The following is a 26,861-nucleotide window of genomic DNA, read 5'->3' on the forward strand; positions in this document are numbered from 1 at the left end:
ACACTGGCACCGATCCCACCTTTTCCTCCACTACATTGATGATTGCATTGACACCACCTCATGCTCCCACGAGGAGGTTGAACAGTAAGTTCACCTGGAACATCTCAGACACTTCCCTCCCCTTCCTGGACCTCTCCATCTCCATCAAGTGAGTGACTCAACACTGACATCTTCTACAAACTCACCGACTCCCACAGCTACCTGGACTACACCTCCTCCCACTCTGCCTCCTGTAAAAATACTGTCCCTTATTCTCAATTCCTCTGCCTCTGCTGCATTGCTCGCAGGAAGACCAATTCCACCACAGAACACACTAGATGGCCTTCTTCTTTAAAGACCGCAATTTCTCCTCCCACGTGGTTGATGCTGCTGTCCAGTGCATCTCATCCACTTCCCGCACCTCCACCCTCGAACCCTATCCCTCCAACTGCAACAAAGACAGAATCGCCCGCTCCACACCTTCCACCTCACCACCCTCCGTATACATCGCATCATCCTCCACCGTTTCCGTACCTACAAATGGACCTCACCACCAGGGATATATTTCCCTCCCCACCCTTATTCGCTTTTCGTAAAGACTGTTCCCTCTGTGACTCCCTCGTCACGTCCACGCACCCCGCCACCAACCCACCCTCCCCTTCCAGCACCTTCCCCTGCCACCGCAGGAATTGTAAAACCTGCACCTGTACCTCCCCCCTCACCTCCATCCAAGGCCCCAGAGGAGCCTTCCACATCATGTCCCACTAGCTACCTGACGAAGGAGCAGTGCTCCAAAAGCTTAGACTTACTGCAACTAGACAAGGGGCTGGTGAGACCACGCCTGAGGTACTGTGAGCTGTTTTGGTCCCTTATTCAAAGGAGGATATTATTTCATCGCAGTCAATGCAGAAAAAGTTCACGAGGATGATCCCCGCTACGGAAGGATTGTCTAATGAGCAAAGGTTAAAGAGGTTGGGACTCTATTCATTGGAGTTTAGAAGACTAAGGAAGTCTCATTGAAACATTTGGATTTTAAATAAGTTTTACAGAGTAAATGCTGAGAGGATGTTTCCCCTCATGGGATCTAGGACAGGGCATAGTCTCAGAATAATGGGGGAGGCAATTTAAGACAGAGATAGATAGTTAGATTCTCGATCAGTTGGGGAATCAAGGGTTATGGGGAAAGGGTAAGAAATTATATACAGGCCATTCTGCTATAGCGGGTGTTTCATTAACACGAATTCGCTGTAACGCGATTGACAAATTGGGGACACTTTCTCAAGTGTAAACTTTTAAAATGTGTTTTGACTGTAACGCAATTACATCGCATTACATGCCATTTCTAATGCGTGATTTTTCTATAATGCGAGGTTGAACAACAACGCAACTGTCGCGTTATAGAAGAACTACCTTATGAGGATTGTCAGATCAGCCACGATCATATTCAATTAGAGACAAATAAAAAATCTGCAGATGCTGGAATCCCAAGTAGACAGGCAGGAGGCCAGAAGAACACAGCAAGCCATCCTGATGCTGCCTGGCTTGGTGTATTCTTCCAGCCTCCTGCTAGTCTGCATGATCCCATTCAATAGCAGAGCTGACTCGAGGGTCAAACGGCCTACTCCTGTTCCTATTTCTTATGGCCTTTATGGTATAAATAAGTTTGTAGGTATACAGATTATAAAGATTTGGACATTTAAAATCTGGCTCTATAATTCCCCCTACTGGCAGAGTCTGCCACTCCTCCTTGACCATTTTAATTATTTGCTTCAACAGATTCGATGATAAATGTTAACAAGGCAGGAATAAAATTAGACGCAATAGAATGTTGAACTGGAAATGTAGATGTGCAAAAAATTTTAACATATGCTAAAATTTGCGCACATTTATCAAAAAATGAAAACCACAACTAAGTGTCGGGTGAAAAAAAAAGTTTAATAAAAATCGCTTCAGAAGGATAGACGCTCCACCCACTGGACAAGTTTAAATCATTATTAATTCTCAATACACATTACTGGTCAGGAGGACGCTAATTGTTTGCACATTGCCAATCTTTTGAAGTTTTAACAGCAGTAAAAGAAATTCAATTGCAGTTAAATCCTGCAGCCGCTAATCGGGTAGATTGCAACATTTGATGCAAATCACTGATCAAACACCCCACCTCAGCTAGAAATAGTCAGCAAGGTAAAAACAATGACTGCAGATGCTAGAAACCAGATTCTGGATTAGTGGTGCTGGAAGAGCACAGCAGTTCAGGCAGCATCCGAGGAGCAGTAAAATCGACGTTTCGGGCAAAAGCCCTTCATCAGGAAGTCAGCAGCCAAACATCTTGTTATTTAATGGGTTTCTAAAAGGCTGCCAAGATCCAGTAATGGGCTCATTTTGTCTCTGCGCTAGATGTGTACCTTTCATTTTGAGACCTTTCGAATATTGAAATGTTCGCGTTCCAAACACGTCTGGACCCCCCCCCCCCCAATGCCTGGGAGCGGGACAGTGCAAACAGTAAATTGGCAACCTGTTTTACTTTCGGTCTAACTAAACTCATGTAATTAACAAACCCGAAAGAAGTATGCATTTGGAAAGCACAAGCCAATTTTTTTTGTTATAAAGTTCAGCTCCTCCAATCCCGCTTGTATTCACAATGCGAATTTGCATTTTTACTGATCTGAGTGAAAAGGAGGGAATTACACGTTCTTGGCGTATGATTTTATGCGTGTTTGTGTGATGTTGAAATCAGACACTTGTGAAAAATTTAAATAAACTTCTCATTAACGCCCCCTTCCTGTCTTTCTGCACCCCAGGATGGATCACTGCACCCAGCAGTGATTATTTACTGTAAGAAAACGTGAAATGGGTTTTATACAGATCTAAAGCAGTGCAAAACTCCCCTCCCACCAAAAGCACAAGCACAAATTTGAAGGTCATCACATTTTTGATAAATGCCGGCGCATTCAAGTAACTACACGGTTTTTCTATATCTACACGTAAAAAGAAACATCAAATTAGAGAGGGGAGGAATGCAAGATAGACTCATGTTTTTCCGTTCAGGCTGTGTGTCTGTATTATTATCACTGCTTTCGGAACACAGAAATAGACACGAACGAGCTATTTATGCAGAGGACACATATTTACGTGCAGTTATTGTACAGCAGCAGACATACAGCTAACATTTAAAGGACCATAGCTTTGCTTTCTCTGTTCCTGGTTTCCGTTCTATATTTAAAAAGAATTCAATAAATTAATTATTAATCAAATGCTGCAATGAGTCAGACCAACACTGTGAGTGTTGTGAATATTAAAAACAAGGGGGGAGGCGATGGAATATGCTGTTTAACAGTAGCCCAGAGGTTCAGACCTAGTTCGCATACCAACATTTAGTTGAGCCATCCATGGTGATGCAATGCATGCACCCACCCCAGATTGGCAGCCCTGCAACATAATGAACCCCCAGAAAACAGCAGCAATGCACCCAACAACAGGCAACAGCTAAGCAAATGCACGCACTCTACAATGTATCCAAACTAAAAACAGCTGCCCGAAGTAGCAACACTGCAAAATAAACCAACGCACGGAAAGATCCCACAATCGGGACCTCCAATACACGCCTTTTCCACTTTCAAAACCATTCTTAAAAGTCAGTCTCGGAGAGAGAGCAGCAGTGCGCGCTCATGGATGTGCGCGCCGCGAGCCCGTAGCCGCGGCGCGGACTCGCGCTGACGTCAGGCTGCAGGTCCTGGCAGGATGATACAGCCCCTGGTGAACTGGTTATAAACATCGCTTCCCTTTTCATCTTGTACTCCCCTTAGCCCACTGATTGCATTATTGCATCTCCTTTTGACTGGCGAGTCAGAACTCACTTTGCAAAAAAAAAGAGGGCAAATAAAAGAGTGGTGTTTTTCTTTGTTTATTTTTTTTCTTCTGGTGCAGTTTTGCAGAGGGAGGAGGGAGGATTCGGGGGGACAGAGTTGCAAAAATGAGCTGCAGACAGCGGGGATACTGGAGCTGGAGGGGCGGAGAGAGATGATTTGGACCTTGCAGCATCTCTCTGCACCTTCCCCCTGAAAGCTGCTCGCAGCTGCCAGGACCTGGCACATTCATTCAAGCCAAGTTTGGGAGCAGAATGTACATCTCAATCAATTGAACAGGCGATATGGAGCCGGACTCAGTCAAGGTATTAAACTATTTTCCGCTGTTTCTGTCCCACTGCTCTCCAAACCACACCATCGCCTCCTCTTCTAATCACTTATCAATAAGGTGTAAACTTTATTTTTTTAAAAAATGGAAAAAATAATAGAGAAAAAATAATTTGAAAAGCAACCCTGAAACTTCAGAAATTGTTCCAAACATATTTTGGCTATTTAAGGCAATCTGTCTCATTTAAAAAAAAACTCTGCAAAAGGTTTTTGGAATATTTATTAATTGTGTTTATTTTCCCCCCTTTATATTTCTCTCCCCGCAGTGGGTTGGATCTCCGTGCGGTTTACACGGAGCCTACATTTTCTACAAAGCTTTCAAATTCAGTCTTGAAGGCAGACCACGAATCCTCTCCCTCGGAGACTTTTTCTTTGTAAGATGTAAGCCAGGAGCTCCGATTTGCATAGCAGAACTCCAACTGTTGTGGGAAGAGAGAAACAACAGGCAACTTCTGTCGAGTTCCAAACTCTACTTTCTCCCAGAAGATACACCCAAGGGCAGGTCGATCGGCCACGGAGAGGTGATGAACTCCCTTCGTCTTGGATTCGCTTTTAATTGACTTAATAATATTCCCCCCCTTCTCGGTTGCTTGTTGTCTGAAATATGAGCTGTGCACTTTTTTTCTTTGATAAATCATCATTTGCTAGACATGAGCTTCAAAGTAAATATAGAAATGTTTGCATAATGTAAAGCTAGGGTGGGGGAGGAATATATTGGTATTTACCCCCCCCCCCCCCGTAGTTGGGGCTGTGGACTTGGGGGCGGTGGCATAATGTGATTAAAAATATCTAGCGTGTACTAAAGGGCGGAAATTACGAAAGGGAGCTGAGATCAAAGCTATTGTATGAAGGCGAATAACTGGGTGAAAAGGGACAGGTAGAATTCATCCATTGAAGCGTATCAAGAGTCTGCATGTCTTTGCACAAGGCACGTTATGCAGCACGGCAGATGGATTTTCTTTTTGTGGATTGTCAGCATGTTATGTGGCCTTTTACAGTGTGTAATGAAAACCAATTCTTTCCATGTAAACATCCAAACTGCAGATTCAGAAAAGAGAGAGAAAAATGTTAGCGTGCCAAGAAAGCCAGCCTCTCAATTTTCCATGCAATGACGCAAATCTTTAAATAACTTTTCATTATTTTACCCAAAAAAATCGAAACCTGGTTCAGTTACCATATAAATACATGAACAGAACAGTGGGGGGTGCTGAATTGGTCTACGCTATGTAATTTTGGTGATGTGAGAGAAAATCGATGATGAGTAGTTAGGTATTGGAAGTGCTGGTTTAACGCGATGTGGAAATATAATCTCGGGGTTTATTTTTTACACTGCAAAACTGTATAATCTCCTGTTCGCAGTGAGCGAGGATCCGATCTTTGCATCATCAAAAAGAGAATGGATACAACGATTTCTCCACCTCCATAACAACGCTGGAGCTAATTATGCATTCTGAAAGGCTGGCGTGTCAAATTACCTTTTCATATCTGCAACAGGTTTAGAAGCAGTTAAAACCTCATATATCGCGTTTTTGGGAAGGGGTGGTTGGTATTTAGGATAATAGTTTGTAACCACGCTGTTAGTGCTCAGATCAGGTTACAATCAGTGTTCTTGCTCAGGTAGATAATTATTCATTACAGTGTTGAAACCGAAATTAAACATTTTTAGTGACTTTTTTTAGAGTTCTGCCCCTCCCTCCCCCTCCTCCTAACGTACGTGCAACTGTCTCCCTCATATTATTTGCCTTTTGAAACTCATTACTTGACGCGGCTTACTGATCTAGAAAGCAGAATCAAATAACATCACAGATCCCGTGACACTTCTCAGCAATTCTGGCTCCCCCTCCCTCTCTCTGTATGCTAAGCAGCTGAAAACTATTAGCTCACGAAGGGTGGAATTAATGCCAGTGTTAGCATTTCTGTTCGCTTTTGTTTATCACTGCGCGTCCGTTTTGCTCAAAGCGAGCCACGAGTCCTGTTTTCTCTGCGCGAACCTGTTGGATGGTAACTACGTTTGTCCAGCTAAATAAACTCTGGGCAGTCGCTTTGTGACCTTTAGCAAGTTGAGAATCTTCGTCTCATTTGTATAAAGCAGACATGGACACGGATGTATCCGTCTGCAGTTGTAACAGGGTTGCAATATGTGACAATATCATTCTAATATGCACAAACAAATTGCGGTTAAAATTGTTCTGATCTATTTTTGATGTTTTAGGGTCAAAATGTAGCTGTTAATGATTAACTTCCAGTTAACATAGCCTGGAAACCCTTGTTGTGCGGTGTGAGCTGGAAGTTTACTCCTACGGTTGGAGTTGTAGTATATGCAAATAGTTTATGTATATCTAAATAACAGACGAAGCGAGGGGCAGGTTGTAGTTTCCAGATGCTGCTTTACTTCACGTCCGCTGATGTCATTTCCCTATTGGCCAGAGTTAGTCATTCATTAGCAAAGAGAACAAGCAGCAGAAACAGCCACAAGCGCGCACACACTGATCCTGAACCTGGCACCTTGCCCAGAGAAACTCTCACCAACATCCAGTGAGCCCAGTCCGAGGCTCCCATTAATAAATCGGATCAGGCGTACAGTACACACACACACACACACAAACACATTCTTGCTAGGGGTTCACAGCTATTGCCACTCCTCCCCTTCCTCCTATTATCTAACCCCCCGCAGAATGCCCAGGAATCTAGAAACCCCACTGAAGGTGTAGGTACTAATCGTCCAAATGACTATAGCCACAGTTGTGTTGATTTGCATACAACAAAGCCGAAGGGTTTGAGAACACAGTTGCAGTCCCATTTTCTAACACAATTTTTGTTGAAACTTTGCCTCTTGCAGTAATCAGGTCAATTTGCAAGAGCACCATTCTTATCAAGAATACTGCTATTCTTGTGAATTGTCCTGATGAGTGCAAGGCAAAAAGCAATAATCTAGTTCAGTAAACCAAACTACCATTAAATATGTAACAGATTGAAAATAATTTATGCAAAGAATGCCATTTTTCAAAAATCATCATTTCCTTTTGATAAGCAGAGGTGTCAACACTACATTTACACTTTTTATGTAGTATAACTTCAGTAAGCAAAATTAACACTTTAAAATGCCAAAAATGTTGATTCCTTATTGACCCTTCATTCCGTTTTCTTGTCTGATTTGAGGCGTTTGTAAATACAATGGGGGGGGCGGGTGGAGGGGAGTATACAATTGATGACATAACTAGTTAGATATTCTAAATCAGTCACCCCTGAATCTATTACCATGTACCTCTAAGGCAGATGCTGCGAGCTGTGATCTCTCAAATAAGGTTTAAATGGGAGGCTGAAAAGTTAGGGTGACGTTAATTAAATTTTGAAGTGGTGTGCTCAGCAGGATCAAAGGGAATGATAAAACAAAAATTGCTGGAAAAGCTTAGCAGGTCTGGCAGCATCTGCAGAGAGAAATCGAGGGTAGATGTTTTGGGTCAAGTGACCCTTCCTCAGGTGCTGCCAGACCTGCAAGTCTTTTTCAGCAATTTTATTTTTGTCTCTGATTTACAGTATCCACAGTTCTTTTGGTTTTTATGCAGAAGGAATAATGATGGACAAGCTTTGTTTTGAAGTGAGCTGTACATAACCTGAAAAAATGGCAATAGAAGAAGATTCTGCTGTAGTTTTTGATTGGAAATGCATTGTGTTAATGAAGAGTCAGAAAATTGAAGATCAATCAAGAAAGAACTGGAGGTAGACCCAGTACTGAATATGGTTTTGGTCACCTGTAGCTGTATTGGGAGTGGTTCAGACAAGTTTCACTTGGACGATACCTAGGATGACATGTTTGCTTTATGAGCGAAGGTTGATCAGGATGGGTCTGTCTTAATTTACTTACTATCATGTACCGAAGTACAGTGAAAAGCCTTGGAGAAGAGACTAAAAGATGCTGTTATTGAGACATGTAAGGTTCTGAGAGGGCTTGACAGGCTGGATGCTGACTTGATGTTTCCCCTGGTGTGTTACAGAAGGATGCCATTCATCCCATTGTGCTTGCAACAGCTTGATGATCCAAGGCCAGTCTCTTCCCTTTTTCCCCATATCCCTGCATGCCATTATTGTCCCACCCCCCTCTTGAATGCCTCATTTGAAACTGCCTCTGTCTCATTTCCAGGTAGTGCATTCCATGCCCTAACTACACACTGTGCAAAAGGATTTTTTTATCACATCAATTTAAATCAATTCCCTCTCATCTTGTTTCTTGTATGAGTGGAAACCATTTCACTCTGTTTACTGTATCCAGCCCACTCATGATCTTAAACCTCTCTCAGCTGCCTTCTCTCCAGGGAGAAGAGCTTCTAGCTGAAGTATTCTACACCTGGAACAATCCTGTAAGTAAGTCATAGTCAGTCACTTCTGCGCACTCTATGCATTTACACCTTTCCAATAATATGTACTGCGCCCATAAATACACTCAGGAGGAATATCCTCTCTGAGGGTTCTTATTAGTCTTTGGAATTCTTTTCTGCAGAGATCAGTGGAGGTTGGGCCATAAAATAAACTCAAGCAGCTGAGTTTGAGAGAGTTTTGAATGACAAAGGTGTTGAGGGTAATGGGGGCGCAGGGAGGGTCAGTTAGGAGAGACGAGTTAAAGCTGTAAATCAGAATAACCATGATCTTATTCAGCAGGCTTGAAGGGTCGAATGGCCTACTCCTGCTCCCATTTGTTGTGGTCTGTGGGGTGACACTAAATGGATAGTTCTGCCAAAGAGCTGGCATGAGTACAAAAGACTGAATGGACTCCTGCCCTGTGGGTTATTATGATACGTTATGCTTGCATCAGGTTTTATAATAAGACTGTTTGTCGTAGGAAAAAAAAATGCTTCCATCTAAACTCTTAATCAGCCTTTTTAATGCTGTGCTGTGAATCACCAGATGCTAATTGTGTCTGTGTATTAAATCTGTGGCATAAATATGCAGGCTTAATAATAGGAAACTATTCTGGCAAAACTGAATAAATTGTAACTCTGCTTCACTGTATAGTATATTAATGTCATGCTCCCCATAGGAGATCAGATCTAATGAATCCAGTTATGCAAATCTGAAATACAGTACCATGTATTTTTGGCAACAATTTTTCCAAGTTTTGCATTTCTTATATTCATAAGCACTATTCTGGTACTTGAGAACGTTAGCATTTTTTCATTTAATGTGCCAATTATTTGAATAATGTCAGCTGCTTTGAATATAGAAATAAGAAAACTGCAATATCCTTTCCCCCAAGAGTTGCTCATCTATTTCAGAATTTAAATACAGCATGCAGCTCTGCTTGCAAAGTGAGGCTGATTTAAAGTGGGTCAGACACAGTGTAGGCAGGAGCAGAAGAGCTGTTTAAACAACTTTAAAATATGATATGGGAGAAGAAATATTAACATCAAACATCACAACATTGCCTTTGCTTTGAATTTGTTTATTTAAAAAAAAGGCCTATGAAAAGACGAGGAAAACAACTGACTTGCAATGAAATTTAACATTTGTTAAAACACAGCCTGTGCCACTTAGAGGTTTTATAAACTTGTGGTTCAAAAAAAAATGTTTGTTTGTTAGTTTGTTGAGGAAGGCAGCAGTCTGAGGTGGGGGGGGGGGGGGGGCGGTGGGGACAGAGAGAGACTTTTGTGCCAAACATCTGAATGTTTTAAGCTGGTTTCCACTTATCAAATACTCATAAACTATTCCATCCTCAAGTAGTGTTGTGACTTGATTAATCAAGTTCAAATTATATTTTGCAGTTCATTGCTTAACTTTAGCTGTGAAAAGTCTAGGTTACAAAGGTTACACAATGTTCTCTTAAGAGAACAAGATTTTATAGAAGATCAGTTCAGGTTTCCTTTGGCATTGATCCAGAGTGTATTGAACGTTCTGGCATATTTTCACATTTGTGTGTAAAGGTGCAAGGATTATATTAGGTGGTCAGTGCAAGTTTTGTTACCTTTTCAGTTTTTAGTTCCTTGTAACTGTATAGACCAAAGTTCCATGCAGAAATCCAACACGGATTGTGCAGTAATAGGTTGCTAAGCTAATCAAAATAGATTGTAAACAAGGTTCCACATGACATACATACCAAGCATTAACAAGCATCTGTGGACAGACAGTGTGCATGGGCATGACTGGAGACTTCCAATATAGGGGAGAGGTTTCTAAATCTCATGACCACATGTAAGACCTGTATCCCTGTTCTGCCCCCCTCCGTCTAGGTAATACAGCTTGCTAATATTTTAATGCTTTGTACATCATAGAGGATTGCTATACCAGCCCTTATCAAAAGCAACAAGATCTGTTCATCCCAGCAATTTGAAATAGATACAAATGAATGAGGGTAAGGATTTAAACTTTGTGTATGTGACCCTGAGACTTCCTGGTATGTACCTATGCAGTCTGGTAAGGCTAGTATCTGTTCTCAAACACTGCCAGTTTGAGTTACAAGAAGTACAGCCACAATGCTGACTGATAAATGAGTATTTACATAGCGAAGGACACAGTGGGATGAGTGGCCTCCTGTACTATAAGGCATTGCAGTGTGCATAATGAAATTAGCACTGAAAACGTGGCCAGACTTCCCAGTGCTTTAGTGAGCGAAGGAGCAATATGTCCCCTTAAAGCCTAACAATTCCAAGATTTTAATCCTGACCTGTGTGCTGACCTAACCGAATGCAGTGGAGAGCTACTAATGGCCTTGACGTTCAGGGTTTTGGAGGAGAAAAACCATTCAGGCCTTCCACCCCCAACAGTTATCGGGTGCAGTCTGCTGAGAGGTATATATGTGCACATTGGGCAAAGTCAGGAGTGGGCTTGGGGTGCTCATGTCTCGTGTGGTCCAATATTTCACTGCCAATCATGATTCAACTTCTCTCGCTCTCCAAAGCAACTTACGTTTGCATAGCTCCTTTCACAACCTTAAGCCATCACAAGCTGTCGGACAAGCAATGAAGGACGTTTGAAGTGTATTAAGTTAGAAAATGATGAAACCAATTTTATTGGAAGGGTAGCTGCTGTGAATTCAGAGGTCCATAGACAAAAGAAAGTAAAGGCAACTGTAAATACACTAATACATTTTTTTTTTGTCTTTTCTAATTTTGCTGTGGTTCCAGAAATAGTACTTTCAAGAAAATTTTATTGTGTAATCTGGTATTAGGCCTTGTCCAATGATTACGATTTTGTGATTGAAGCCAGTGTAAATCAGTTGTGGCCTTGATGACACATTGTATGATTGCTCGTAAAATGAGTAATATAATTTACAGTTCAGAATGCACATGCCATTTATGCTTAATATAACATTGACTGGACTTTATAAGGTTAAAATTCAAAGTTTAATGTGGATTTATTGCATTCTCTCATTGTGCTTTTTACTAATTTAGTACAAGAACAAAATTGAAAACCCAAGTTTTTTTTTTCGTGAATGTGAATTACTAGATAGCCACTTTACATAAAGGCTTTAGTCATTCCTGTAGGCATCATTTCTCATGTTGCTAGGTCAGTAATTCAATAGACAGCAAAGCAGGTGTACTAATCTGTTTTGACCTGAGGAATTCTTTCTTTGACCTCATGAGGCAACAGACTGAAACATTCTCAGCATGACAGATTTTCTTTCTTTTGCTAGCTGGTTTATCAAAGGGTTGAACAGACCTAACCATACATTAACTAACATTATTATATGGATGGGTGCATACAATTTCACTGCTAACTGTAAGCGACATTTTATTATAAAGTTTACTGGTATTTTGTGACATGCAAAATTTCCTGTAACATGATTTCCTGAAACTTATACATTTGTGTAAAGCTGTTACCAAAAAAGAAAGTAAGTATGATGATGTTTCTTGCTAAATAAAGTGAAAGGCATTTTGGCAATCTTTGATTCTGCTTTTGTACAATCTGTTATATCAAGGAACCTTTGTTCTTTATAATTTACAGGCACTAATAAATCCTTCGGCACTGTTATGTTTGTTTCCTTCTTTGTATCTGAGGCCATTTTTAAATATATATAGTAAAACATTTTAAATCTCATTTTTAAAAAAGGTCTTGGCTATGGGTGTAAGGTACTATATGATAGGAATTTTTATTTGTAACAGTGGGATTTTATAAAAATTATATTTGAATGAGCATCTGGACATTTTGGCATTGAATCTGATTTGATGAACTTTGGGAAGTGATTGTTTTCACATTCTCATATTACAAACATTACTGCCTACACAGCTAGCAGATGTGTTCATCATGGCAGTTCCTATGAAAGTGAATTCAAACAAATCAACCAACAACAAAAGATTCAAAATGGATAACGAAACCTGTAAAGTCCATTTTATGTTTGATAGGTTTGCTGCTTTTGGCCTTATGTCGCAAATCTTATTTCTGCAAGCTTTTGCAGGCAGGTGGCCTCTTTCATCAATGATAAAGAAAAGCTTTTTTGGGAAACAAAAACAAACTAACTTGAGGTATTAATGGTGTGCGGGTGCACAATTAATTTACTACGTGTTTAATTGCGATCTTGAAACGTAAATTTCGTTATTAGAAAGTAAGAACTTGGGTAATATGAGCTGGTTAGAATTTAAGGAAGTGTTAGTTTTGAGATGGTTTGGTGTGGATCCATTTGTGCATTTTAACTGTAATCTTATGTGCTGTTTGAAAACGGCAACATCTAAGCAATAGTCAGAATAATCTCAACTGATATTTTTCCAACAATGAAATGCAAATATTCAGTACATTCTTTTCATGCTTTTTTTTTTACTAGATCAGCTCCACAATCTTAGAATCCTGTTTGAGATTTGCAGAAAATCATTCATGCATCATTCATGAGAGCATGCTTCAAGGTTAGAAGGAATCTAAAAGGTTGAAACAAAACATAACAATGGAATTCAGATCTAAGATTCCGTAGAACGATATGTATAACATTTGGAACCTTTCTCACACATTCCTGTGGCAAATCTTTTAAACCTTGTCCATTGACCTTCTGAATATAATACGCAAGCTATCACACTGGCAGTTGATACAGAGATTACACAGATCGTGTTTACATAAATTATTTGAACCTGGCTTAAACAAATATTTGCATTTGGTTTTTATCCTGCCAGTAGAATTTTGTTTTGCGGACACTATTTGCAAAAAGTGAGTGTGATATTAGTTGGTGACCATTACTTTGCCTGCTTAACGGGCTGGTCATTTTTTTTTTGCTGAGTTCATAACGCTAACAGGGAAACATATATTTAGAGAAAGGCGATTGCAGAAATGAAAACTTAAATGGATTCATCACCGTGGTTCTCCATAGTGATGTGGGTTAAGATGCTGTCTCATTCCTCCTTTGGTAGGAATGTAGCTGAGAGGGTAGGAGGCTCTCTAGGGACAGGGAATGAGGAACAAACTGGGAGAAGGTCACCTTACATTGCTCTCTGCAATTTCAAACTGTTTATTGCAGTTAGCAACCTCTTGTTTGGTATCTAAAGGATGGTCAGTAAACAAGGGGCACAGATTTAACGTCATTGGAATGAGAACCAGGACAGAGATGCTTTTTTTTCAAGCGACAAATTGATTTGTTGTGATTTGGAATGCACTCCCTGAAATGGTGGTGGAATGAAATTCAGGAGATGGTTTCAAAAGGAATTGAATAAATCCTTAAAAATTGCAGGACTGGTAGAGGAAGAGTGGGTTCTGGGGTTAGTTGGATAAGTCTGATTCTACATTTCTAGTTTAGGAGACAGAGGGGAAAATAGGATTAAAATTAGGCAGTAATTTAAGAAGTGTATCTTTTCACTCATTACCAGAATTAATTTTGATTCCTGCAGTGTGCTACTTGTAGCTCTGGCAGTTAAGTCTGGTGCAGGTTGAAACTTTGGAATTGTCTGAAATATACAGGATGCTGCTCTGCATCATTCAAAAATCAGCAAGGTCATGTTCCTGTTGCTTTGTTGTTTGTGGTATTATTTACAGGATGAAGTTGTTGCTGTATCGGACAAAGTCGTTGTGAAGTTGGATGACCTGATGAAATGGGCGTGCTCCGATTTCGGCACATGGACACGGGGCCTGGGGGCTGTGTCACTGAAACCGTCGATGAGAAAGGAACTGGGTATGAATGGACAAAAAGAAGCCTTGAATCAGTATCGGCATTGCACCCTGAACAGTGGCCTCAATTTCAAGGATGTGTTAAAAGAAAAGGCTGATCTTGGTAAATATTTTATTTACTTTTTTTAAAAAAAACTGTTCATTTTATTTGAGCTCAAATTTCTAATTTGAAAGCTGTTCTTTCCCACTATCACTTAATTGAGTTTAAGGTTCAGTTGGTATTGAGCAGATGTGCATTTTCTCTTTGGAGGTGGCAAGTTGCTGGTGGAATTTAACTGTTTACACTTTGACTTGTGATATTTGCAGCCATTGAGATATTTATGGTGTTTTTTATCATTGGCAAGCAAAAAAAAATGAAAATGTTTGATTTATGTGAAACTGGAAAATCAACGACCACTTTTAAATAACAACCGGTTTTGTTCTTCTGACACTATGACATCTGTTTGTTTGTCTCCATTGTCTGCATTTTTTTGTCACAATTGTTGGGTGCACCTTTTGTCAATGTTCATCATTCAGATTTGCTATGTCAACTGTCACACTGTAATGTCAGCTGTGGTCACTAGGTAGCTCTGTGGGTCACTTTATCTGAATTGCCTCCTAATTCTGTTGCACTGAAAAAGCATCAAATGAGTTTGGGTAACATATCAGTACTTAAAAGTGTTTGGTTCTTTCTGCCTTAATTATTTTGCTGAGCTGTTCACCTTGTGGCAAATCCAGCACTTGTTCGCATCACTAATTACTCTTGAGAATGTGGCTTTGGGACACCCAATGTAATCTGTGAGGAATAGGCACAACAAACTTTGTTTTAACTGGCACCTTATGACCCGGAACTCTTTATGAACTAAACTGGCAAAAATTATACACCTCAAATACCGCAAAGCTTACTGATAATTATAAGACCATAAGACGTTGGAGCAGAAATTAAGCCATTCAGCCCATTGAGTGTGCTCTGCCATTCGATCAAGGCTGATAGATTTTTCAACCCCATTTTCCTGCTTTCTCCCTGTAACCTTTGATTCCCTTGGCAATCAAGAACTTCTCTATCTCTGTTTTAAATATACTCAATGACCTGGCCTCCATAGCCTGCTGTGGCAATGAGTTCCCCAGATTCATCACTCTCTGGCTAAAGAAGTTTCTTCTTATCTCTGTTCTGAAGGGTCTTCCCTTTATTCTAAGGCTGTGCCTTTGGGTCTTCATCTCTCCTGCCAATGGAAACATTTTCCCAACGTCCACTCTGTCCAGTCTGTTCAGTATTCCGAATGTTTCAAGCAGATCCCTCCTCATCCTTTTAAATTCTATCGTGTATATTCCCAGAGTCCTCAAAAGTTCCTCATATATTAATTTTCTGATTATTGTATATTTTGAATTTATTTACCTCAGTGTAAATATACTTGTTTAAACTGAAATATTAATAGTTGAATTGACTTGAAGTCAATGTCTCCTGAAATACTGTGATGGCTGAGTATCAGTTGAGGGTGTGAGTGAGAAGCATCACTGCCGTTAAATTTTATTTAAGGCAGTGTTTCATGATTAATTTAGTAGTTTATGCTGTAAATAAAGTATAACAATGATGTGCATACCTGCATTATATTTCTATTACTTATTATGTGTTTTTACATTGATTATGTGGACCTCTTGATCAACCAGAATATTTAATCAACTGATATACTTCTGGTCCCAGGAGTGCAGGTTAATAAAAAGTTTGAACAAGCACAGTACTGTTAAGGAGATCTTTACACCTGGCAGTAGTGAAGGCACAACAATATACCTTCAAGTCAGGATGGTATGTAACATGAAGGGGAATTTGTTGGTGGAGATGGTCCCATGTATATGCTACCATTACCTTGGGGTGATAGAGGTTATGAGTTCAGAACGTGCTCTTGAAGGAAGCTGGGCAAGTTGCTGTAGTCGATTTTCAAGATGATATACACTGCAACCATTTGCACCGTGATGGTGGAGTGTGATTCTTTAAGGTGATGAATTGGATGCCAGTTAAGTCGGCTGCTTTGTCTTGGATGGTATTGAATGTGTGAGAGTTGTTGCAGTTGCCTGGACCTGCATTACGGCTGGTAGAAGAGGGATGGTATTCCTTTGCACTCTTGATTTGAGCTTGCTTGGTGGAGGACAGGCTTTGGTGAGTCAGGAGATTCACTTACTGACCAGAGAATTCCTGGCCTCTGGCCTGCTGTTGTAACTATATTGTTTACATGGCTAGTCTAGTTCAGTATCTGGGTGAAAGTGAGGATTGTATCTGGTCAGTAGACAATGTTAGCCCAGGATTTGGGATTAGTAATCCTGTTGACTGTCAAGATTGGGGTGAATGGTTAGATTTTCTTTTGCTGGAGACAGTGTTTCTGTCATTTGAATGTTTCTTGCCATTTATTAGCTATATTGCCTCTTAACCGCTCCCGTTGCTGCACAGACCTCCAAGGTCAGAGTGTGGCAATGGCTGGAAAACCCAGAAGTAAATGTTTCAGCACCAATTTGGCATACATATCCAACTTTGGAGCAGTGGCTATGTGATTTAGAGGGAACATTGGCTAATCAGCTTGAGCCCAGGTCTTGCTACATTTGAACACAGACTACTTCAGTATCTGAGGAGTTGAGAATGGTTTTGCACAATGTTCGGCATCGTTGAATATCCTCACTTCTGCCCTTGTGATGGAGGGAACGTCACTGATGAAGCAGTTGAAGATGGTTGGACCTAGGACATTACCCTGAGGAACTCCTTGAGTTGAGATGACTGACCAGATCTTCCTATTTCCTATGACTCGAACCAGTGGAGAGATTTCTTGTGCACCTGTTCAACTTTAATCCAGTTATACAAGAATTCATCTGGCATACTTGGTTGAATGCTATCAAGAACAATCACTCTCCCCTCAGACTGCATAATTTAGATCTTGTCCGTTAGCTGTGGGATCACCCATCTCTGTCTATAGAATGAACCTTTGACTGTTTTGAATGCTTGAAATCCTAAAGTGTAGTTCTGCTGGTTTAAGGTCTCCATTTTAGTTAGAGTAGGGTTAGGGTTAGGTCCTGCCTCATTGAATCAGAGTTGGTCTCATGGCCTAATGGTAATGGTGGAATGAGGGATTTTGCAGGTCGCAATGTAATAGATTGTGATGGAATATATTTCTGTCAATGGCCTCATGGGTACTCAGTTATGGGATGCTGGAGTTGTCTGCCATCTTTTCCCATTCAGACCAGTGATGATGCTGTACAAACTATTTAAATTATGTGGCCTATTTAGAAAGGTGTCTCACCAGTATAGTTGTACAAATGTGTTTGAGGCTTTTCTCTGGTTCCCCCTCCCCTAATGTTAGTATAGTTTTAAAACATGGTAAAACCATCCCGAATTGTAACAAGTCCAAACATTCAGTGGGTGTAAATATGATTTAGATGTGCTATAAAGTCAGATTTTGAGGAGTGTCCATTTTATCAACAGAAGTATTGCAGGCAGTTTTCTCTTTAGATGCTGAATACAAATCTTCAGGTCTGTTTTATTGCCAGTTATGGTGTGAATGATGGTGAAGATCACATTTTGGTTTGTGTGTACTTCAGGTGAGGCAGGTTGCCAGGAGCAAATAGTATTGGGCAAGCATGTTGAACCCAGGGCTAGAAATCTTAATGGGCATTTGCATCAGTCTGTAATAGTTCAGTGTTTGGGTGCTGAACAATAGCTCATTACGTTTGTAAACCATCTTTTCTCTCTCTTTAACTTTGCGCATTGTGCTCTATTATTTATTCACATGACTGCCTTGATCTCCGCTATGCTCATAAGATATGAAAGCAGAATTAGGCCATTTGGCCAATCGAGTCTGCTCTGCCATTTGAACATGGCTGATATCTTCTCACCCCCATTTTCTTCCCTTCTCTCTATATCCCTTCACCCCATTAACAATTAAAAATCAGTCTAATTGTTCTTTAAACTTACTCGCCGTCCCAGCACCCACCGCACTTTTGGGGTAGCGAGTTCACAGATTCTCAACCCTTTGGGAGAAGTGGTTTCTCCTCAACTTTGTTTTAGGTTTCCTATCCCTTATCCTAAGACTATGATCTTTCGTCCCAGAATGCCCCATAAGAAGAAGCATTTACTCCACGTCTATTTTATCTGCATCTTTTCTCATCTTGAATTTGATCTCCCCTTACTCTTCTAAATTCCAAAGAGTAAAGGCCTAAACTGTTCAATCTCTCTTGTTACGACAAACCCTTCCTCTCTGGGATCAATCTAGAGAACCTCCTCTGAACTGCTTCCAATGCTATCACATCTTTTGTCAAATAATGGGACCAGAACTCTGCGCAGTACTCCAGGTGTGGTCTCACCAATACCTCGTATAGTTGCAACAATATTTCCTTTACCTTTATGTTCTATGCTATAAAAACCAACATTCCATTCGCTTTCCTTATTACCTGCCGTACCTGCACGTTAGTTTTCTGTGACTCATGAACTATGGCTATCACAAAGTATCTTCTGTCAAGTGTGTTCAGTGCCCTTTGCTTTCCATTTGAATCCCGCTGCTCATCTCCCAAACTGGAGACCAAATGACTGTCTCATTGCCGAGCTAAGGTGGAACAAAAGACTACCCAAGAGGAACTGTCAGTGGAAAGTGGGATGGCATCATCTGTCAGGTGAGACAGTGGTGTAGTGCTAATATTACGGGATGAGTAATTCAGAAGCCCAGGCTAATGTTCTGGCGATATGGGTTTGAATCCCACCAGATAGCAATTAGAATTCCAAACAAAACCTAGCCGAATGGTGGTGATGTACCTAAGTGTAATTTAGGGAAGGAGACTGGTGTCCTTATCTGGTCTGGCCAACGTGACTCCAGAATCACAGGAGTGAGGTTGACTCTGGACAATTAGGGATTGGCAGCAAGTGCTGGCCTAGTCATAGAGAGACACCTGCATCTTGTGAATGGATTAAAAAAGATAATTGTGTTCGGATTCAAGGGACCATCTCTTAAATAAAGCTGCTAATCCGATGAGCTGCTTGACAAACTGCACAAAGAGTGGGCCTTCATCACTAGTTTTGAGCATGCATTGTTTGATTAATTACACTTGCTGGAGCAGTTTTGAAATATGTGACACAATAAAGCGATTTCAGACTGGAAAACATAGCCAATTATCCTTTCAGTTTATCAGTCTCTCAATACAATTTTTGTTTTGGGACTTAAGATTACCAATTGTCGGATTAGCTGTAAAGGATAATGTCAAGCTCAGTTTCTGATCATGTGTTTGGTGGCATTTTTTTCAAGTTCTTTTGTGGGATGTGAGCATCGCAGACGAGCCCAGCATTTATTGTCTGTCCTTAGTTGCCCTAGAGAAGGTGGTGGGGAGCTACCTTTTTGAACCACGACAGTCCTCGGATGTACGTACATGTGCGGTCATGGTAGGAACAAAAATCAAGAGTTTTGACCCAGTGAGTGTGAAGCAACAGCGATTGTAGTTCCATGTCGGGATGCCGTGAGAGTCTGAATGAACCTTGCAGATGATGGTTCTCCCATGCATTTTCGGCCTTCTCCTGCTAAATACCAGAGGCTGTAAATTTGGAAAGTGTGGTCAAAGAAGCCTTGGTTTGTTGCTGCCGTGTATCTTGTATGTAGTACACGCTGCTGCTACTGTGCATCAGCGGTGGAGGGAATGACTGTTGAAGGTGATGCTGACCAAATGTCCCAGATGATGTTGAGGCTTCTTACATGTTGAAATTGCACTGATGTAGCAGGTGAAGATTATTCCATCACACTCCCAATCAATTATCCGTCTAAACTGCACGCCATCTGAGGATTTGTGCTCATCAATCATTGTATTGACGCATCCTCCAATATCGGAATTTGTTGCCTCTGAAGTTGGCACAGAAGGCAAAGAAAACAATTGGGGGAACATAGCTCCTGATTTGTCTCTTGTGTTTGGTGAACAGTCTTTGTTGCAGTCAGGTGGTGACTTACTGCAGAATTCTGGCCTCTCGTGTCGTTACAGGATTTACCTGCTTGATCCGGTTCAGACTCTGCTCAACGGTTACTCCCAGTCCATTGATCTTGGAGGGTTTCAGTGCTGAAGCCATTGAATATCAAGGGGAGATGGTTGGTTCCTCTCTTTGGAAATAATTGTTAGGCAGTACTCATCTAACATTCAGAGAGTGTTAAATAATTGGAAGCTGAAATTCACCCTGCATGTCAGAGAGGTGTTGCCATTTAACTCCATTCTAAGATGTTTCACCAATGCGTGTGTGGCACTTTGTTTTAAACAGAAATGGTTTAAAAGAGCTAATCACTTTGTGTCATCTGTTCTGGGGCCAGAGTTTCTGGGCAGTTGGCAGCAAATGAAGGCCCAGGTCCCTTGGAAGCAGCAGACGTGTCACTGCCACTGTGTGCTGTGAATAAATGTATCATGTTTTAAAACAAGTCCACAGCCATGTCTGTCAATATATAGGGGAGAGAAAAACTACTCAACAGAGAAGATTAATGTATGTTTTTGTGGAAAGAGAGTGCAGTCACTAAGGTGTGGATTTGCAAAGAGCAGTGTATCTGCAGAAAATTTATACCTTGCAGCTTTGAATGGATATCGATGCTCTTCTGCAGCGGGATTATATAAAATGCAAAATAATATTGTGCACTTTGATTAAGCAGCATATTTTCCAACATACATTAACAAACCCAATGGCTAATATTACTAAAAAACTTCCTGTCACACTGTTAACAGTGAGTCAGAGAATGCAGTGCATTGTAAGGTCAGAAAGATTATACCATGCAAAATGTAGGTGTGTTCTTTCAGGGCAGCAGGGTTAATGACTGTCGTGGAAACTTTGGGTTCGTACGGAGGTTAATGTAAGAGATCCAGGCGTCTGGTGTTCTGTACTTTTTCTTTAGAGGTGAGTGATGCGTAATCGTTTGTGATAATGCAGTACGGCAGACTGGAAACACTGTTGCCAGGTCTTCCATGATATTTCTTGGGACATCCTGGTTACAAATGTGAGTGTCCAGTACAGTGAACAGTAGGAATGGGTTCATTGGAAACTTGGTATTCTGACAGGAAACTGAAGGAATGAAGTTGACTACCATCTCCCCGCTCACTTCCAAACCCCTCATTATAGATATTTTCCAATTAACCTGTTCAGAGATATTACTACACACCTCAGGAGTGGTGGGACTTAAACCCACGCCTCCTGGCTCAGACGTAGGGGTACTACCACTGCACCACCAGAGTTGTTCCTCCCATTTTAAACCCTATTCAATTTGAATCCTCACACATTGGAATGGAATCTTAGTTTATCATCTTGTGTTTTCAACAGACTTGGCTGAGAATGTGTCTTTGTAGACTCGCCCGTTTGGGATCAGTGGCCTATCGGTTGCAAAAATTTGGGGTTTCTCAAATCTCTGAATGTGCTCAGCGACATCAGCTCTTAGCTGGCAGATTTCACTGGGGATTGTGGAGGGCTTTAAAGGGCCCTAGGATGGGCTGGGCACTTGCTCAGTAATGCCCCCCTTGATTTTAGCAGGTCAGAATGATGATGAGTGCCAATCGGAATTTGATGGGCTTTAGCAAATTGGAAAGAGACCTTGGCTTCCAGCCGCCAACGTAGCCACCACCATCATTCCCGTGCCCACCCCACCACACACAAACACAAAAAATGTTGGATCAATATAGCAATCTCAATAAAATAAAGTTAGCCAGTGATTAACCCATCGACTGAAATTTCTAAACAGTTTGCTGACCTCTCATTGACCTCTGCAATTTATAACCAGCTACAGCTAGCAGAACATACACAGGGACTAATTGAACCTTTAAGTGCACCAGTCTGATGATTGACTAAACAGAGCAGCCAGACTTTAGATTGGAGACTGTCTATGAACAACATGATTGGGGATCTGCTAGAATCGATGTGAATGTTGTATCCACACACTTGTTTCTGTCACACTTTGATCATTTTCCACCTGATTATGTCAATATGGTATTTGAGACAATTGTCTTAACAGAGGATTTTTGAACAAGTGCATTGTACTGAAATAACTCACTCCGTTGCATGCCAGTTTGGTAAATCAGTGCACTTCTGTTGCATCAGAAACTTGGTCCACATGCCATCTTAATTCTGTGCTTCAAGCTTTCAAGTGTACCTATTTAAATAAGCAAATCTTGCGTTTCGGTTTCACAACCCTATTCATTTATGGCCACAGTCTACATGTGGAGGCAGAATTTTTTTTCACATGCCTGAGATAACTCTGCATTTGCTGGACAAGATACAATATGGATAGTAGCCCAGCTCCTTCTCGCTGGGAATTTAAAACTGGGCCATAACAATCTCGCATGCTGTTTGTAAATCCTCTCTCCCAAATGTACTTTTTTTTGAGGAGGAGAATTCATAATGTTGAGATTCACCAGTAACAAGGGCTGTAGTGAACCACCACTACCATGAAAATCTATCTTTCCCTTGGCCATCTTTCCTCCCAAAATTAAATTTTAGCCCAACCTTTGAAATATTGTACAGCATCTTGTGTAGCAGAATTCCTCGAGGCGGGGTGGGGTTTCTGATTGGAGAGTCTGGGTAGATATGGGGAAAAGTACCATTTGAAGATGTGGGGGATTTATGGAGAGATTTCCTGTGACAATCTCCCTACTTTAGAAAGACTGTAATGCTGAAATTTTAAACTTATTTCTCTACTTTTCTTATTTATACCTAAAATTTTGTACGAATGTAGCTTTATAAGGACTGTAAGACTGATGTTCTAACTTTATTTTTTTCATTTTTCAAATTTTACCTAAGTAAAAACAAGGACTGCAGATGCTGGAAACCAGAGTCTAGATTAGAGTGGTGCTGGAAAAGCACAGCAGTTCAGGCAGCATCCGAGGAGCAGGAAAATTGACGTTTCGGGCAAAAGTCCTTCATCAGGAATGGAGGCAGAGTGCCTGAAGGGTGGAGAGATAAATGAGAGGATTTTCCTGCTCCTCATATGCTGCCTATACCCTTTTACTCAGGATGGCGCGGGAAGTTGCAACTTTGTACACTTTTCATTTATCGTATCCCTGTACTTGAGTATATGTGACAATAAACCTAATTCTAATCCTTTCAAGAACACCTTGGGATATGCAGTTAGGTTATGGTCAGTAGAACTTTGGTTGAGATCAGGTTTATAGAGAGTGGGATGAGCAGAAATCATGATTTTTGTTTTTAAATTTCTATTAGAAGCAAAAATGGACAATGGCTGGAGAAACTCAGCAGCTCTGGCAGTATCGGTGGATAGAGAAATGGTTGATGTGTTGAGTCCAATATGACTACTTCAGAAGTGAGGATGGGTCACAGGACTTGAAATGTTAACTGTTTCTCTCTCCACAGATGTTGCCAGACCTGCTGAGTTTCCCAGCCATTGTTCGTGTTTGTTTCTGACTTAATAAACTGCTGGCCAGTCTTCCATGGAATTTCTCAGAGACTCATTTTGTTGTCAGCTGATGTGGAGGTCATTCATGCCAGTGTTCACTTTCATTATGAATCCATGGGTAGGTTGAATTATAGTGTGAAAAGTTTACATAGATGTTCTCCATCATGGATGCTAGCTTGGGGAGTTTGAAAGTTGTTACTTAGAGTCACGTCGTCGGTGTAAGTGGGATTCTAACACTGCAGAGATGTTGTAACAAATAACTTTCGATGTACATAAATGTGTGGTCATCCACTTTGGAACCAATGGGTACATACTGGGTTTTTTCAAAAATGTCAAAAAAGCTTAAAAATGAAAGCCCAAAGAGACTTTTTCTTCAGAGGGATGCATGCTCCATGTACACCATTTATTGGCATTTTAATAATCAGTTACTGAAAATGCTGTAGTGAAAGCTGGCCATTTTCATTTAGAAGAAAACTCGTGGAGTTAAAATCAACGAGGTAAAAACAATGACTGCAGATGCTGGAAACCAAATTCTGGATTAGTGGTGCTGGAAGAGCACAGCAGTTCAGCCAGCATCCAACTTGGATGCTGCCTGAACTGCTGTGCTCTTCCAGCACCACTAATCCAGAAACTCGTGGAGTATTGAGAGCTGTTCTGGACACCCCTCCTTAGGAAGGAAATATTGGTCTTTTTTCAGTTGGGGTAAGAGACACTATGAGTAGACATATCTAAAATCTAAGGGTGAAATTATACCAACTAAGAATGGCATGGTTGGACTTTAGAAGGTTCAGCAGCTATCAAGGGGAACAGGTTGTGTAGATAGACAGAAACTAATTCCATTAGTCAGGGTGCCTATGACTCCAGGACATTGTTGAAACATTAGTGGCTGATCTTCTTTTAGTAAACGTTTCCACACATAAATACAACAGAAGTCTGAAATTCTTTCCCCAAACAGCAGTTGATGCTCAATCAGTTGTTTAAATTTGAAGTTGAGATTTGATATGGGACGAGGGCAGCGATGGATTTAGGTTGCAGATTCGCCGTGACCTCATTGAATGCTGCAGCAGCCTCAATGGGCCAAATAGCCAACTCCTGTGACTGTGTTGCTCTGAAATTTGGACAATATTGTAATCAAACTAATGAATCATTAGCAATGATTTTGCAATCAGTATAATGTTATTGTGCTGTTAAAAGCATGTCCAAATAAAGATTTTGACTGCGTCACTTGTATTTTCCAACACCTCGTTGCAATACTACTCTGCGTACTTCAAGAATAGGCCAGATTCAAAGGGGTTTTTGATGCCTTCTAACTTCCTGAATTGAACAATACAATCAGTAAGCAAACTATGGGTGTGTTATTACTGTTGCAATGGTTTTATGCTTTTCCACTTATTCCACGAATTTGAGAACATTCATAACAAATGCAATTAATTTTTTTTCCCGGCTAGTTTCCTGTTGTTGAATTCTTGCTTCTAATTATTCATTAGACAGTCTTTGAGAAAATAGCTCAATTTGTACTCGGCTGGAAAATTCTGGCTTGATCCAATTGTTGCTTAAGAGAAGGTTGAATTCTGTTTAAACATTGCCTTAAAAAACTCTATCATTTCTTTGCACAGCAGTTACCTTCTAAATGTGAAAGCATTTCTAGTTTACGCAGTAAATTAACATAATAGCCTTATTGTATTTTACTAATATATTTTTATATTCTGAATGCTTTTCCTTATCTTCAAGCCTGAATAAAGGCTGTGATGATGACTGTGATTAATAGCATTCAGGTTAGCTTGCTGAGAACAATTGTTCACCCAGATCTGTCGAAATGTGTCACAAGTGCGTCAAACTATTTATTTCAAATCATGTTTTTTCCCTTTTTCAGAATTGGTACAGTAATTGCATTTGCAAGGAGTACATGTAATAAATTATTGTGTTCAGTTTCAAGAATAGATGCCCAGTAATTTGTAAAATGCTATCTGTTTCGTTGCCTTAGGTTAAAAAAGAAGTTATGAAAAGCTGTTTGCGTCATTACTTTTGTATCGTGTAAGAGAGGAAAGATATTGCAAAATGGGCCTATTTATCTCTGCAGCGCACTAAAAATAACAGGACTCCAGTTTAAAAATAGGAACATTCGAGGAACCGGAACAGACCTTTCGGTCCCTCAAATCTATTCTGCCCTTTTTAGATTGTGTCATAACTGCATCCACTCGCTTTTTGGTTTAATTTCCCTTCCCGAACAAAAACCTGTCAATCTCCGTTTTCAATTGTTCCTGGTCTCCACAGCTTTTTGGAAGCGAGAGTTCCTGATTTCCACCATCCCAAGTTTCTGATTTTACCCGTGAATGACCTCGCTCAAATCTGAAGGTTATGCTCCTTTTGTGTTGTACTCCCCCACCAGAGGAAACTGTATCTCTTTTTCTCTGGCCTCCTCTATCTTGTTAATCATCTTTAAACACCTCAATTAACTTGCCACCCCTTCAGTTAAACTCCAAACTGCAGGTTTAAAAAAACTTAGAAATGCTGCTGCCAAGATGTGTACTCAAATCTAAAATTAGTATTTTGGCTGGGGGAGGTAAGCAAAAGAGTACATTTACTGAAAAGGATAACTAGTTTTATACAATCAATGTTTAATGCTGTAGCTATTTTAGTTTTTAACATGCTTTCGTGGGAGTGAAAGGATGCTTTAATGACCTGCTTTAGTTGCTCTTGAGGGTATTTAAGACTTCCAATTTTCATTCTTGCTGATCTGATGCTGGGTTTATCTTTGGGCCAGTGCCCAGATAGGGTGAGAAGTGGATATAATCATCCTGTCTACTCACTGTCCGAGGGGTTGGGGTCTCTCGTAATGCACGTAATTTTGTTTCTTTCCAGATATTGATCTCACAACAATACACCTGATTCGGGGTCTTTTTAGGGGTTGGTGACATTGAAAATTTTTGTTTTTGCAGAAAATGTACTTTATTCATCAAATTTCTAATATTATAAACCTTTTGTGCCTTGAAAATAAGGGTGCAGTCAAATTCAATGTATCGCCACACGTTATGCTTCACCCTTGGTCTCTCATATGTCCTACTGTGGAAATGTATATTCTTAATATCAAGAATATCGCTCAAGGTCTGTAAATTGAAAATTTTAGAGAAACCTATCTGGTCCTACTCTGAACCATGGTGCAAATGTAGACTGGCTCTGGCTTCACATCAGCATGAGTTAACTTAGCATTTTGAGTTAGAATGGTAATTTATTGTCAAGTGTA

The 26,861-nt window shown here is 40.5% G+C and overlaps 1 protein-coding gene across 4 annotated transcripts in view; it reads left to right on the forward strand.

The window, feature by feature from the left end:
* Window positions 1-3,738: 3,738 nt before the first annotated feature.
* arid5b (AT-rich interaction domain 5B) overlaps window positions 3,739-26,861 on the forward strand; it is a 125,548-nt gene continuing 102,425 nt past the window's right edge. The window contains exons 1-3 of one of the 4 annotated variants that reach the window (XM_072557922.1): window positions 3,739-4,150; window positions 4,439-4,693; window positions 14,115-14,349. In XM_072557922.1, coding sequence (XP_072414023.1) covers window positions 4,130-4,150; window positions 4,439-4,693; window positions 14,115-14,349 — 511 coding nt within the window. In that variant the 5' untranslated portion in view covers window positions 3,739-4,129. Of the gene's footprint in view, window positions 4,151-4,438; window positions 4,694-4,732; window positions 11,883-14,114; window positions 14,350-19,545; window positions 19,666-26,861 lie in introns of those variants that run through there. The other 3 variants (XM_072557924.1, XM_072557925.1, XM_072557926.1) reach the window with 3 other exon arrangements.

The sequence above is a fragment of the Chiloscyllium punctatum genome, chromosome 38 (assembly GCF_047496795.1).
Source record: "Chiloscyllium punctatum isolate Juve2018m chromosome 38, sChiPun1.3, whole genome shotgun sequence".
In the NCBI taxonomy this organism is placed as follows: Eukaryota; Metazoa; Chordata; class Chondrichthyes; order Orectolobiformes; family Hemiscylliidae; genus Chiloscyllium; species Chiloscyllium punctatum.